The sequence below is a fragment of the Lutra lutra genome, chromosome 3 (assembly GCF_902655055.1).
Source record: "Lutra lutra chromosome 3, mLutLut1.2, whole genome shotgun sequence".
Lineage (NCBI taxonomy): Eukaryota > Metazoa > Chordata > Mammalia > Carnivora > Mustelidae > Lutra > Lutra lutra.
Window position 1 is genome coordinate 62,118,769 of NC_062280.1, and position 15,681 is coordinate 62,134,449.

At 37.3% G+C, this 15,681-nt stretch overlaps 1 protein-coding gene across 4 annotated transcripts in view; it reads right to left on the reverse strand.

The window, feature by feature from the left end:
• Positions 1 to 214: 214 nt before the first annotated feature.
• The window catches only part of GRB14 (growth factor receptor bound protein 14), a 117,790-nt gene continuing 102,323 nt past the window's right edge, over positions 215 to 15,681 (reverse strand). For 3 of the 4 annotated variants that reach the window (XM_047721959.1, XM_047721957.1, XM_047721960.1), the window contains 6 exons: positions 10,441 to 10,521; positions 5,440 to 5,556; positions 5,277 to 5,349; positions 5,050 to 5,137; positions 2,599 to 2,692; positions 215 to 1,332 (listed from right to left, as the gene is read on the reverse strand). In XM_047721959.1, coding sequence (XP_047577915.1) covers positions 1,186 to 1,332; positions 2,599 to 2,692; positions 5,050 to 5,137; positions 5,277 to 5,349; positions 5,440 to 5,556; positions 10,441 to 10,521 — 600 coding nt within the window. In that variant the 3' untranslated portion in view covers positions 215 to 1,185. Of the gene's footprint in view, positions 1,333 to 2,598; positions 2,693 to 4,051; positions 4,168 to 5,049; positions 5,138 to 5,276; positions 5,350 to 5,439; positions 5,557 to 10,440; positions 10,522 to 15,681 lie in introns of all 4 variants that reach the window. The other variant, XM_047721958.1, reaches the window with a different exon arrangement.

Genomic DNA, 15,681 nt, shown 5'->3' on the forward strand with positions numbered 1-15,681 from the left:
GATTTTAATTTGATGTTTTTCTTTTCTTTTTTTTTTTGAACAGTGAATAGCCGTCCCACAAAAAATAGGAAAAAGAAGAGTCACAGAATCCCAACAAAAACTTCCCACATGGTCTCAGAGAGGCGATAAGGGAGGTGAGTGTTTCAAGTTTTTTAAAACTTTTGGTTTCTTTACTGATGTTGCCAAGGTAAGAAACTGAAAAGGGGTTAGGCAGAAAGAATAGCACAAATTTGCCTATTAGGGACGTCATAAACTTTAAATCTTTGATCTCACCAATTTTGATCAGGTTCATGATCAAGTAATGAAAGGATATAAAGAGCTTTCTGAAAGTTACAGCAGGGGGCAAATGTGAAATATAAGGTGACAACTGTCATAGATTATAGGCCACAAGAAGTCATGTGTAAATTATGTAAGGCCCTTCTATATCTTGATCATTTTCTTTGAAAAGATAGTTCCGGTTAGTCTTTAAAAAGAGTAAAATAAAATGCAATCAATAATGTACCACTAATTGGTACAGTGTAAATATTATAGTATAGTAATAATTTAAGAACCTAATAAAAGTCACCCTGAAAAAAACCCAATATATTTCAAAAATAATTTTAAACTGATACTTGAAAATACGATTTGATTTTAAGATTATAATAAACTCAGAAAATATATAATATTCAAAAATACTTTTTAGTTTTATTAACAAGTTGTGGGTAGCTTTTTCATTTGATAGCTTGAGATTTTATCATTCTTCCTAAGTTACAAACAAGCACTGTAATTGAAATCCAGTCTGCAAATAATTCATTCAGAACCTTCAAGTTTTCTTCATATTTTGTGTTTGAGAATTCAAATGCTACTCTAGTAAATGAGGACAGAGAGATGTTTTATATGCATATTTGATGAAAATACTATAGTTATGTAAAATCACACAAGAACACACCAAATCATTTTTTCCAAGATTTAATTTTAACTAATGAATTTTAGATGATGAACGTAATGTCAATCCAAATCTTTGCTTATCTGCAATGCACAAGCTATTTTTTGTAACTTGTAGGTGAAATAGATTCTTTTCACCATGGCAACGTGTTTCTCCCTTGTTTATGGTCTTTCTTTTTCTTTTCTTTCTTTCTTTCTTTTTTTTTTTTCCCGTCGTGAGTCCTTTTTCTTCAACAGTTTAACAAGTCACTTCTGGTTTGGCTAAAGAGCAATCCTAGCACAATAATGTTTCAACTTGCAAGGAAGAACGCCCTTATTGAGTTGATAGAACTCCACCAGCTGGATTAGATCCGTAAATCTCGTGTGGCCATCGTCCAGAGTGTGGAACAGGTCCCCATCGTCTTCCACCTAGTGGAGGGAAAACAGCAAACTGGTAAGAAGGGCAAAAACCCACAAGGACAGCCATACTCTATTGCATATTATGTCTTCAGACACTGAAATGGACAGGTGGATAAAACTAAAGATAGCGGGGAAAAAACCCTTATGATGGGTCCACTTTTTTTCTGTAACTTCACTTGTACACAGATGAAATATCATCTGACCCTAGGATGCACGGGGTGACTCTACTTTCTCTCTACCTCAAATTCTCCCAACATTCTGTAGTTAGAATCGTGTGACTACTATAAATCAAGAAACGGTGAGAAATCTGCACTATTCAGTATAAAAGTAAACAGAAGATGTTAATGCTTCCACAGACATTAATCTCTGTATCTGAATGTTATCTATCTAACAGCCTCACTTAGTAAATTAGAAAGAAATATTCATATAATTTCTACCCGTAAATTGATTCCGAAGCAACCAAACATTATGTTAAGGGGATGACAGCTGCTTCTTCTTCTTCTGCTTTTTTTCCTGGCAGTGAGGCCTGGTGACATTCAACAACCCATACTCACCCAGGGACATTATTTACACACACAGTGAAGTTGGGAAGATACTTCATACGGACTTTGGATAATTCCAAAAAGAGGCCATTCAAAAGGAAATGCTAGCAAGGTAGCAATCATATGTAAACTCCCCTGAAAGTAGATAGGATCTCTATTCCACCCCACCAGGTTCCAACACACAGATCATGTGCATACACACATGCACACACACATGGAGAACATCAGCAGGAGAGCAGCAAAAATCCTAAAGCCAAGTTGTGCCACCAAGAAACAGAATTACAGATATTTTTGAAATGTGCTCAGAATGGTTTAAATGTTCTCCGGTTCTGCAGCACCTGTGTATCTATCCATCATGATTAAAAACAAAACTAGGAAAACAAAAAAACCTGTTTGAGATAAGAAAGGAGCAAGGGTTTGAAAATAATAGTTTTTAGAGAACCGCTAGTAGAATTCAGAAAGAATCTTTGGTGGCCTCTTAACAATAGGTGGCATGGGGTCTATACAATATTGGTAAATCATATTTCATGGAAAAAGGGAAATTTAATTTTTATAATTCCTGTATTTCTTATATGAATTCAGGCTCATAAAATCATTTCTGCCAAACTTAAGTCTAGTCAAAACACAAGCTCCCCAGTTATATTTAATAAAAGATCCAAAGAAAACCAGTTTCCAAAAGCTTATGCATTAAGATCATCTCTAATATATGAATGTGAAATCACAAATTACTTACTGGTATAATTTGAAAATGCTTTATTTTTTGTCCATGACTCATTGACAGTACGAAAGTTTTGGGGTTACTCTGACTATCCCGTACCAAGAAAACTCTAAAGAGAGAGAAGGAATTTTAATATGTTACTATATTTACTCACATATTTCATAAAAATATAGCATGTAACAAACCCAGGAAATACATTTATAAATGTAGTCAGAGTTTTCCTTTTCTGTGTATTCAAAGATGAGAGTATCCAACATGGTAAGCAATATGGTATAACATAATCTTATTCTATAAAACTGTCATCAGTGCTAGTTTCATTTTAATAGTATAAATATACAGCCCATTTGTCAGATTGTTCACTCATAATAAGCAACATAATGCTATGCTGACATCAATAATTAGGGCTATGCTCTTTTTCCATTGGAGAATTGGGTATTTACATGTAACAAGTTTGTGCAGAGAATGGGGCATTAACGTATTATTACTTGAACTACTGCATTATGTTAGTCCCTGAAAAGAGAAAATTATTTAGAATGAAATCATTTTAAACCCCTCTTCAATACTGATCCCTTTTCTTTTGACTCTGGTTCCTATGTTACATATACAACAGAAAGTGAGAAATGAATATATTCTAAAAATATCAACCCTGAAATCATCTATTCAATGTTTGGGTACAATGTTTTAAGGAAAAGAAACACCCAAACAACATATATTTTAATCTAGAAGAATGCAGCAGAAAAGCCTCTATAATGTCAGGCTAGCAAAATGTAAGACATGACCTAATGGCCTATGAGGAAAAATGCTGCCAGGTGTGGATTCTTATCTGCTGGCAATACAGGGCAAAAACCAGATTTGTGTTAATTGTTGGCAAACAGATTGTGCAAACAATCCCCCCTGGTGACTCCAGTGCTAATCTCATTGTGCCTGGGCACGGAATTTGAGCCATCACAGATGTCGGATGAGATTATCCATTTCATTTGTACTGTGTGAGATTCCTACATTACATCACTGGGAGATGGGACAAAAGGGAGGTTCACTCATAAAGCACGCTGTAATTCCTTCCCCATCCCTAAGCGGATCACCACTCCCATCTAGTGGACTGCCTGGCATCATCACATCTTTCCAAAGGATTCTGCCCCCCCTCCTCCATTTTTTTATTAAAAATTAAAAAAAAATATTTTACCATTTTTTATGTAGTTATTTCATTCAACTTATAAAAACTAGGCTTGAAAGTAGGGAAATTATAATCCTCCAAAACATTTTAACAATTCTTTATGATTTATTTCTCTTCTTGGTCTCACCAGATTGTAATTCTGCTGATTGTTCAAATTTATATCTAAAAAGGCTGCTCCACATAGAGAAGTATATTAAAATCTTCTCTTATATACAGTCTAGTGAAATGCTGACTTGCTATTAATAATCTTCCATGTGAGGATGCATTTTTATCCAAATGTCAGTATTAAATCACCTTGAAATCTTGTCATCATCTTAAACCAACCCTTGAATATAAAAGACCCCATCACCACTTGTTTAAATTGACGCTGGTTTCTCATCCAAACCTCAATACAGCCTCCTTGATTTGCACTGCATTTGAAAAGGGAGTTTAGCCAGCATTACAGGAAGTAATTGAAACACCAAGTCATTTGAGAAAAAGAAAACTCTTCAGATGGTAAATATTTCCTAATGCAATTTACATTTCTCTTCTATCTCCCATGGTACCCCACTAGAAGATGACATGAGAAACACTCAAGAAGTACTCTTTTCAAAGGCTTATACTACTTAAAGCTGTGAAAATTTAGAGAAAATGGGAATATAAACAGAGAGGAAAAAAATAAAAAAAGCAGTCAAAATATATAAAACAGTTTTTTAACTGAATGCAGTCTGCACCAAACTTAAACCTATGTAGAACATGTAAGATTATGTCATGACACAAACCATACTTTGGAATCATATTATATGTTATTGACACCTCAAAACAAGTTCAGTTTTTTTTTTTTTAAAGATTTTATTTATTTATTTGACAGAGATTACAGGTAGGCAGAGAGGCAGGCAGAGAGAGGGGGGGGAAGCAGGCTCCCTGCTGAGCAGAGAGCTGGATGCAGGGCTGGATCCCAGGACCCTGAGATCATGACCTAAGCCGAAGGCAGAGACTTAACCCACTGAGCCACCCAGGCGCCCCAACAAGTTCACTTTTAACTGAGATACTAATATTGGCACAGAATGGGTAGTGGAGTAGTTACTAGTTAACAGCGAAGGATCCTATTCTGTTATCTGTTCATTTACGCACAAGTACTAAGCACATGCAATATAAAGGTATTATCTAGATACTACTAGGATATGATGGTAACCTCCAGAACAAAGTCACTTCTGTTTTATGATAACTTGAAGTCAAAACTATGTGTATTAACTAAGTAATTACTGATTCTAAGAGAAATCAAAATCACGACCATTCAAAACCCAACTTACCCATCCACAAGTCCCTGCTGAATAATCAACCGCTGAGCTTCATCCCTAGAAATTTTGTGGTGAAACCATGGCTGGGACCGGTGAATGGCTGAAGAAATAAAATGGAAGAATACAGAGCTTTGAAATCCTCCCAGTTTAATTACATATTCTTCCCACCAGAGCTACCCAGTGACCTCCCCCATGTGCCCATCCATCCAAACAGTCCCCGCGAACAGGCACAGACATACCCATGTTTGTGGCAGAGCTCTGGGAAGAGGCAGTTGGGCTGCCATGGGTGGCCAGGCGTAAACAACCTTTTTTCTGCACAATGAAAGGGGAAACAAATTTCAACTTTTAGGGTTAGACAAACTCAAACCATAAATATTTTCAAGAATGTGAAGCTATTTGTACCCTCCAAGCAAGTCCTTCTTCAACAGCGACTGAAAGGGCTTCCGTGGGATTTTCTATAACTCTGCTTTTCTGTCCTGAGAAGTCCATTGCTACGAGAGAATTCTCTGATATACTTCTCTGGAAGAAAAAAACAAAACAAAACACACGTTTTTTTTTACTATGAAAATATCTTTGAATGTTATCTCTCAGTGTTTTGCTGACAATATATTTCCCCTCTAGGATGTGATTGTAAAGGTGGCTGGCAGGAAATTTAAAAAGTCAAAAGTGAATATTTAAGATAAAAATAGTGCTAAGAAATATTTTGGTTAAATAAGTTACATAGTTATTTGTTAAGGTCACTGAATTAAGTGGTTGAGAAAAGAGATTAAAGGCTTTCAGAGTTAGCTTGTCTTTCTCTTAAAAGAACCCTATCTCTTCATACTCTCTGGTAAAATAGGAAAATACCAATTTAGAAAGGAGCAACTCTTTCTGTGGCTAAAAGACCCACCACTTCTGAACAAATCTCTATTATGATTTGAGATTCATCCTTTATCATTTAAATGTCAACCCTCTCTACCGACAAAGCAGCTGCTTTATAAATTCAGAATAGACAAAAGCTATAACTTAGGTTGACTTACATCACTTCTGAGAAAGAAATAGTACTCCTATTTTATAATGGAACAAACTATACTACGTATTTTAAAACTGCATCACACCAATGTTCATCTTACTTAGAAAATAAAATTTAGTGATGCCTGGGTGGTCAGTCCATTGAGAAATGACTCTTGATTTCAGCTCAGGTCATGATCTCAGGGTCTTGGCATCGAGGCCCATGATGAGCTCCACGCTCAGTGGGGAGTCTGCCTAAGGATTCTCTCCCCCTCCCCCAGCTCATGCACACGTGCCCATGCGTGCATCTCTCCCCTTCTCTCAAATAAATAAATCTTCAAAGGAAGATAAGACAATTTAGTGAAATAATGACTCCGCTAATTCCATGACATTAAAATTTTTATGATTTACTACGTGAATATTTTCTTCATCCGGTGAGGATGCCCATGGAAAACTGAGAGCTGCAAAGATAAATCTGACTGACAAAAAAAAAGAACTGATATAGAAGGTATAGAAGGAAGACATCTCCAAACAAACATAATTTAAACAAATAATAGTCTTCCTTTGGCATTACTTTTTGTTTTCATATTCTCTGAAGGTGAATATATCCAAACCTGGACTACATTTTTACTTTTTGTTTAGGGCTCTACTTTGCAACCATCTTTTTAAAAAGAGTGCCACTCCCAGTCATGCATCCTAAAAAAAAAAAAAGACAGTTATCACATCTCCAGTCAAGAGCCTCAGTTTGTAAGAAGAAACATTCTCCCAAAGGGGGAAAAAAATATTCAAAAACAGCATGGACAATGTTTACCACTTACTCCCCACTCGTGACTAGAGGAGTGAAAAAAAGAATGGGAGTTCTGTTGGTAAAGGGAGAGCAGTGTGCCTATGGAGACTCACTGCTCAAGACCATTTTTTATCTCTCTACATGGATTCAGCCCTTCCTAGCTTGGTCTAAGAGACTGTAGTTAAATGTATGCTTGAAAGAACACCCTGTCCATGCAAAAAAAAAAAAAAAAAATGAGGGACTCACTTATCACTGCATCATACATCCTACATCGTTAGCATTTGCTAGCTCCTCTCTAAACCTTGCTGTAGTGGCCCACAATCTTATTACAGTTCATCTGTATTTCTAGAGATCTGGCATGCAATCTTTCATTTGTTACAGGAGCCTTTGTAACCGACAGCTGCTCTTTGCAGACAGACGCTGTCTCTGCAATCTCTGTCTGCTGTCACACCTTAGCTCACTCTTCTTTCCCACACCCCACCCGTGATCTTCTGTGTGGGGCTGTAGACCAGTCGGATACCCTTCTGTTTTGCCAACATTAATGAAAAGCCTTCACCTGCCCAAACCACAGAGTAACTAATTTCAATCATAATGATAGCTTTATCCTTAGAATATCTCTATTTCACATGCCAAGATGGGAGCCATAATCACAAGGTCCTGATAACATACAAACACTGTTAGGAAAGAAAAATAAACATAACCAGTTGTTTTTGCTTTTGTTTGCCTACAATACAACAGGATAGAATATAAAACAAGGTCCCATGTTCCATAATTACTTGACATTAGAGGGAGTCTACAACACAAATAAATATTTTCATTTGCTACATTAACTACACTAGGGAACTCACAGGAATATAGCAAATGTTTCCTACTGAATAGCAGGTGGTGGATGAAAAATTAATAGTTTACCTTTGGTGGACAAAGAAATAGAAGTGAAGCAGAATCTGACTTGAACTCAAAAGGTCATTTTCAGCTCAATTTCTTTCACATAAGAAAGCAATGTTGATAATATTCAGAATCAGTGTATTTCTCAAATATCGGTCCCTTTTTCTAGCTCTTTCTTCTGGTGGAATAAACAGGGCAAGCCATGGAAAAGGGTCCATGATTTTAAAGACATCCCTCTTTTTTCAAGAAAGAAAAGACCTAGGATTATCCAAGCCACACTCTGAGATCAGATCCAGTCACTCCTAGTGTGCTTTGGATATGAAATGTTTTTCAGGCAGTCTAGGTAGGTGGCAACTAGTAGTCATACACTCTGTCACCCCGTTTGAAAGATGGAGATAAACCTTCAGCATAGTCCTCAGCAAGAGGGCACAGAAGTTCCTGACACCATTCTCTCTGTTTCAGACACAGCCAGAGGACATCAGAGATGTAATCAATTCCCAAACTTAAGCACCTGTCCCCCTTATTTTACACTGCAGGCTACCAGTGACTAAACCAGGGTTGCACAGGCAGCTTATGGTAAAAGCAGTGACAGATATAGACTCTTTCCAGTGTCTTTTATGGACCACAGAGGGGGAGGTACAGGGAATGCAGTTTTCAACATCTAGCTCAGGGTCAAGAATGAGGAATATAAGGCCTAGAGTAGACCAGTTTTTCCCATCCCGGCTGTCCAGTTGGGATACTAACAGATGCTCCTTTGTGCTGAAAAGGGCCAAATATTTGGCTTCCTGAAATATGTGCTGATGATTTTCATTTCAAAAGCAGATGGGGTGGCCATGATGTGCTGTACATAGCTAGGATGTTGCATTATAGTATAAGACTTTTTTTTTTTCTTATTTCCCTTCTCAAAATGTATCCCTGGAGAAGTTAAGAATATTGTTCCTTTAAAAATATATAACTGAAGTATCCTCAGTTTTCTATGATTCTCACTGAAGACAGTGTCTGGAAGAAAACCAGCAGTCGCAGGTTAGGAGCACTGGCACCCATTATACAGGTCACTGATTCTTCTGTGATAAGCTAGAAAGGTGGGATTCTGTATAGACATCAAAGTACACATAAATACCTCCCAAAACATCTCAGTTTCCTTCACGTAAGTTAAGAAGAGTGGAGATATAATTCTCAAGTGCTATTCTGTTTGATCTTGACAACTGCCATACAGGACAGCCAGGTCCTCCTCCACAGGCCCCTACAGAATCCCTAGTGCCAACTAGATTCACTCAAGATGTGTCTTTCTCTATATCTGGTGTTGAACAGGCAAAGGCACACTAACCAAACTGCCATGTATACAGTGATCGACAGTAGGACCACTTTCTGGGGAAAGTGGCAAGAATAATACCATGCTTACTTGCTGATGACAGTGAGGAGACTAGACAGTACTTTGTTGATGACAATTTTCTCCTTTGATTAAGAGGACACTAGGCAACAGCCTCCAAATGTACAGCTGTTATTAACATGTTCAGCCTAATACCTTTAGACTCTAAAAGAAATTTAGAAGGATTTAGAAAAGGATTAAGATAAAATCCATTATTCTTTATATACATGTGGATTGAAAGATAAAGGTAGCTGACAAATTATACTAATACTCACCTAAGGCCACTGCTTTTATAAAAATTCATTCCAGTCTTTAGTTTCTTATTTTAGGGCTTAAAAGTAATATGATACAAAGATGAGAAGTTACTCTTCCATAACATAAAGCAACGTAACTACAGAACTGGAGTTCTTTTTTCCCCTATTAGTCTATCAGACTTTGTAATCAACATTATTTCATGCCGCATTCCTAGAACTGAGCATTTCATCTGCCACATTACATGTGGGGAAATGCGCCTTCCTTGGTCACAGCCATGAGGGGCATATTTTTAACCTAAGTGGAAATGCAGCGTGTTAGCTGATTTCTAACACAGGCGCATATACCCACATTCCTAATTTACTCAATATTAAGAAGCAAGTACAAAAATGGCCAAAAATAAGCTTTAAAGTTCGGAAACAATCTCTTGTGTTAATGCACAATAAATTAAAATTAGATTCTAAAGAAGGGAAAAGATATTCTGTGGGCGTCTGCAAATAAATATTCAAGTTGCAGGTAGTATAAATCTGAGAAGTGGTGTTAGACTTAATGTAATGCACAAGCTCTATTCTGGCTTGCAGTTTTTGGGTTTCCTGAAGAGCAGTTTGCTTTTCAAGGACTTAGACCTTAAAAAATTTTATTGTTAGAAGCCCAAAATGCAAGAGCTTACCTGTGTTTAGTGCAGCTCTTAAAATTCCAAGCCACTGGCATCTTTATATTAGGCTATTACAATTCCAAAATCAATATTAAACAAATAAACCCACAACAAAAATCAGTGGTTAAGGAAACATCCACAATCCCCAAGGAAAATATTCTAGAAATTGTATTAAAATGAAATCCTCAAATGTTGTAATGACACAGAATGACTCACATAACTTTTTCAAATATTTACAAATTTTTTTACATATAACATTATCTATTCTAATGTAATATCACACAGGCTGCAATCATGTGAAATCCAAGAATAAATAATTCAGTAACGTTATGTTAGGATGGTGTCCAAGAGTTACTTTGAAGGAAATAACATAGATGTACCGTACTATATGTTTATAATGCAATATTATTGCAAATTGATATAATGTAAATATAAAATACATAGGTTAATAAATATGGTCCTTACCATGGGTGATATACTCTGAGAACTGCAGCCACTTCTACCTTGATATGGATGCATGTAATTCTGGTACAGCTGCATGCCATACTGCAGAACAAATAAAGAAAAACACATTCCCACCACTTTTACTACACAGGTAATTTGGGGGAAAAATCAATACTTTAATTAGTTATATATCATAACATAAAAAATAAAAATTATAAGCTTTTCTTAAATCAAATTAGTAAGGCAATCATAATTTTGAAAGGTAAGCTTCTACTGCCCTACAACGATACATTTAAAAAGACAGTGTTTTTTTTGGACGCCTGGGTGGCTCAGTCAATTAAGAGGCTGCCTATGGCTCAGGTCATGATTCCAGGGTCCTGGGAATGAGCCCCGTGTCGGGCTCCCTGCTCAGAGGAGAATCTGCTTCTCCCTCTGGCTGCCACTCTCCCTGCCTGTGTTCTTTCTCTCTCTCTCTCTCTCTATCTGGTAAATAAATAAATAAATATCTTTAATAAATGAATAATCAAAGGAAAGGAAGGAGGGAGGGAGAAATAAAGAAAGAAGAAAGAAAGAAAGAAAGAAGAAAGAAAGAAAGAAAGAAAGAAGAAAGGAAGAATGAAAGGTGTTTTTTACTTGAACCCACACTTAAGGTCTAGCTCACCAGTATGAAGATCTGTAACTGACATTCCTACTCATTATTCTTAGCACCAAAACCACTTGGAATGGTATATCACCTAATAAAAAGAGAGCTTACTTGGGAAGGATGTCAGACTTTATGGAACAAAGACTCTGAAAACCTAACAGGCATCTTAAGCAAAACAGGGTAAATGACTGATGTAACTCTTCAATGACTGATTGACGAATTATAGTGTCTCTTCAGCAAATCCATCAACTTGGCCCTATGGTAAAGATTCTTGACACTGCAGCATACTCTATGAACAATACTCTTACTGCACTGTTTAATTTTTAGCTTTAAATTCAGGGAACCAAAATGGTAGGGACCTCACACAAAGGGTCACAAAATACAATGTAAACTGCAGTAGGGAAAAAAATGCAGCATCTTTATTTTCAGGAAGTAGCATCGCAAGACTCAGCTGCCAGGCTATGATTGGAAAGTCGGTCTGGACTGTGAGTGGTTATTGGGTTTGAGAAAACTAAGAATGCTAACTGCCATGTCCGAACTTATTTTGGAGGGCTCACCGTCTGAAGCTATAAGGTAATCCCCTTAGATTTGATCCACTTTATTGAAAGAAAGGAAGAAAAAAAGAAAGAAAGAAAGAAAGAACAAAGCAAAACCACAATGGGACAGAGAGGCCTTTCATTTCTTTTCTTTTCTTTTTTCTGGCTATCCTCAACAATTCTAAGATTTTATTGATTTATTCAACAGAGAGAGAGAGAGAGAGATCACAAGTAGGCAGAGAAGCAGGCAGAGAGAGAGGGGGAAGCAGGCTCCCTGCTGTGCAGAGAGCCTGATGTGGAGCTTGATTCCAGGACCCTGAGATCATGACCTGAGCTGAAGGTAGAGGCTTAACCCACTGAGCCACCCAGGTGCCCCTATCCTCAACAATTCTATTTCACAGAGCCACAATGAACTTAGAAGTAGGTCCTACATAAAAGAGACTGGGGAGACACCATGGAATCCAATCTCACCCATAGGATGAATTCCATTTAAACATTCCAGCAGAGCTGTTTCTTTACTGAAGACTATTTCCCTAAAAGCAATTCCAGCAAACTGGATCTATCTGGTAATTAGGTAGAAAAATCAGAGGGCAGCATGGAGAGTCTCTTTTTCCAAGATTTGGATTTTAACACGAATACAAACCCACATTCATTTCAAATTCTTTATGTTGACTTCTTTATCCAATTATTTCCCAAGTTATGAAAATTATTTTTTTAATTTACAGTTTGATTGACATTAATGGGGACCTAATGAAATTTACTTTAAAACAACTCTAAACCTACCACAACTATAAAAAGAAGACAGAGGAGTTTAATTCCCAGTCGAATTCATTTTGGAGAATACACACTAACCTCTAACCAATACTTTCACAAGGTGCACGCATGCCGTTTGATCGCCTTTTATTTATCTGCAGTGGAAAGCCAGCTACCTGCTATCAAGACTGTTTCCTTCAAAGGTCTATTGTGCCTGGTACCTGCAGTGTTGGGTAGCTGCTTCTGTGCTGTTGATGGTTGTTAGTAAGTACTTAACTCTGGCGGACGGGAAGGACATGAGTCACCTTAACATGTCCCCGTCCTACAGAGGGGCAGGTAAGGGACCAAACTATATAAGAAGCTAGCAGAGTTCTAGTCGAAGGGATGGGGAGAAGACAACAGGGAACCAGGGCACTGTACATAAACAATTCTCAGATTTTCTATGTATCTCTATATAAAACTGGAATGCTTCCAAAGAGAACCGGAGACTCTTCCTCTGCTACTACATGAACAGTTCACACATGTGTATGGAAAAAAAAAAAAGGAAATACAAATTAAACAAGACGCCAAATTCTTGAGGAGGCAGGATCTAGTAAGAAGCGTGTGAAGAAAATCCGATGCCCTTTCAGTCTAATCAACATAACAACCTCCTCTGTCCCTGCACCTCCCACTAAGCTCAGTGATAAGCTGGAAATACAACAGACATCCAGAGTCGAAAATCAAAAGATGCGTCTAACACCACAAGAGTCCAGGTGCACTAGCCAGGGGGATGAAGCCAGTGCCCGGCTGATGACAAGCTGCAGGGGAACCACCTGCCTCCCCTATTAGAGTCCTTCAAATACGTCATGCTGGCAAGCCCTGGCTTCCTGTATCTAGGTATTTTAAAGGGTAAAGCAGGTCATATCACTTTCCCATTTGAAACTGTTCGGTGGTTTATCATTGCCTTCAGGGTAAATGTTCTCCCTCTATGCCTCATCTGGAAAAGCTTTACCACAATTAAAAAGGGGGGGAAAAAACAACACAGGGAATATGGACAGGGTAGGCAGAATAATGGACCCCAGAGATGTCCACATCCTAATTCCTGAAGCCTGTGACTATGTATAGATCCAATATAATCACAAGGGCCCTTAATAAGTGGAAGGGGGAGGCAGAGAAGAGAACCAAGTCACAGCATGAAAAGGTCTCAGCTCCTCACTGCTGGTTTTGAGGGTAGAGAAAGAGACCATGAGCCAAGGAATCTAGGCAGCCTCTAAAGTCTGGAAAGGGAATGAGAAAATGGATTCTTTCCCCCAGAGTCTCTAGAAGAGAACTGCGTCCTTGGACACCTTGCAATTCACGGCAATAAGACCCATTTCAGACTTCCTGAAAGACAACAGTGTAGGATAATAAATTTGCATTGTCTTAGGTCACTAAAGTGGTATAATTTGTTGCAGAAGCCATAGAAATAAAACAGAGCATCTTTGAAGTGGACATTTGTGCCTTGGAAGAGGCTTCAAAAAGATCAAATGGAAAAAAAAAAAAAAGTGAGAAGGGGGCAATCTTCCAGGAAACATTCTGGATATGGAAGGATCAAAAGAAAAAGAAAAAAAAAGAAAGCTTTTAGTATATTTCATCAATTCTTGGACATGTGCTTCTTTTCAAATTTTAACATTCATAAATTTGCCTTAATTAGAGCATCTTATATTCACTGTTGACCAAGTGACTTGTCACTGCCTGAAATGTTTAGTGAGATCAAAAAATCATTCCCATCAAACTTTGCAGAAGGGAGGCCACTGGCTAGAAAGACAACTCCAGAGACCATGGCAGAGCACCTGTCTGAGAAGTTCTGCCTCCTTGAAGCTCTTGACAGCATACAGTAAGATAGTCTGTATGAAATATGGGTATCCATGGCTCTGAGATAAAAATGATTTCGGAAAGCCAGTCTTAGAATATGAAGTTTTAGAGATGCCTCACATAATTTATTTCGTGTGTGTGTGTGTGTGTGTGTGTATACACAAAACTGATAAATGATGAAAATCTACATCTACAGGCTTAAATAAATCTAAAATAACTAGATAAAAATAAAAACCATAGGGGATACAAAAGCATCATATCATAATTTTATTGACATAATTCTTTTCTTTCTACTTATACAAAAAGTAATGGTGTATCCTCGTAAAATCAGTAGCACTAAAGGAAGCGTGCTCACCACCTATTTCAGAGTTGGGTGTCTGAACTTGAGATCAAACTAGAAGGGAGGAAGCCTTGACTAACCAGGTTGGAAAGCATCTCCTTTACCAGCCTTGCCTGATTTCCAGAGTTCTGATGGAAGGAAAGAGAGAACCAGAGACCTCAAGGTATTGTCTCTACTATAACTGTGATAGGTTAAAGTATTCCAAGGAGTGACAGCCTCTTCATCTGCAAAAAGAGAGGACTGGATGAGGTTACTGGTTCTTAATCTGGAGTTCACTCACTAAAACAGGATCCCCAACAATGGGGCCAGACACAAAGAACTTCAGAACATGCCTCAAGTGAGTCCAGTGCTCATCCCGAATTAACTAGCTATTACTTCCTTGACCGGTTGGTTCCCAACACTCTCTAAAGTTCTTTTCTTTTTATCTTTTATTTTTTTTACATTTTATGACAATGAGGGCAACACAGAAGCAATTACTTACCATGAGGGTTTCAAAGAATCAAGACTTCTAAGCTTTGTTGAAACCAAAATCATGACAGTCATTTAACAGTAGACTATTTGAAAAACAAACCTCTTGTAAAAAGGTAACTATAGTAACTATCTACCATAACAGCAAAAGGAAGCAAATTTCAGAGTTAATCCAAAAGCTTCCTTTAAGCCATTTAAAAAATTTTCCACCAATACCACTTTACATGCACTAGGAAATTATTTTTTAAAAAAGGAAAATAACAAGCATTAGTGAGGATATGGAGAAATTGGAATTCTCACACATTGCAGGTGGGAACATTAAACAGTTTAGTTATACGGAAAAATTTTGGCAATTCTTCAAAAGGTTAAACACAATTTACATATGACCAGGAATTCTACTCCTAGGTATATACCCCCCAAATTAAAAACAGGTATCCAAATAAATACATGAACACATATGTTCATAGAAGTACTACTCAAAATAGTCAAAAGATGTCAACAACACAAATGTCCATTCATGGATAAATGAATAAACAAATTGTCTATCTAACACACACACACAAATATTATTCAGCCATAAAAAAGGAACCAAGTACTAATATACACTATAAGGTAGATGAACCACAAAACAATATGCTAAATAAAAGAAGACACAGAAGGTCAGATATTGTATGATTCCATTTCTATGA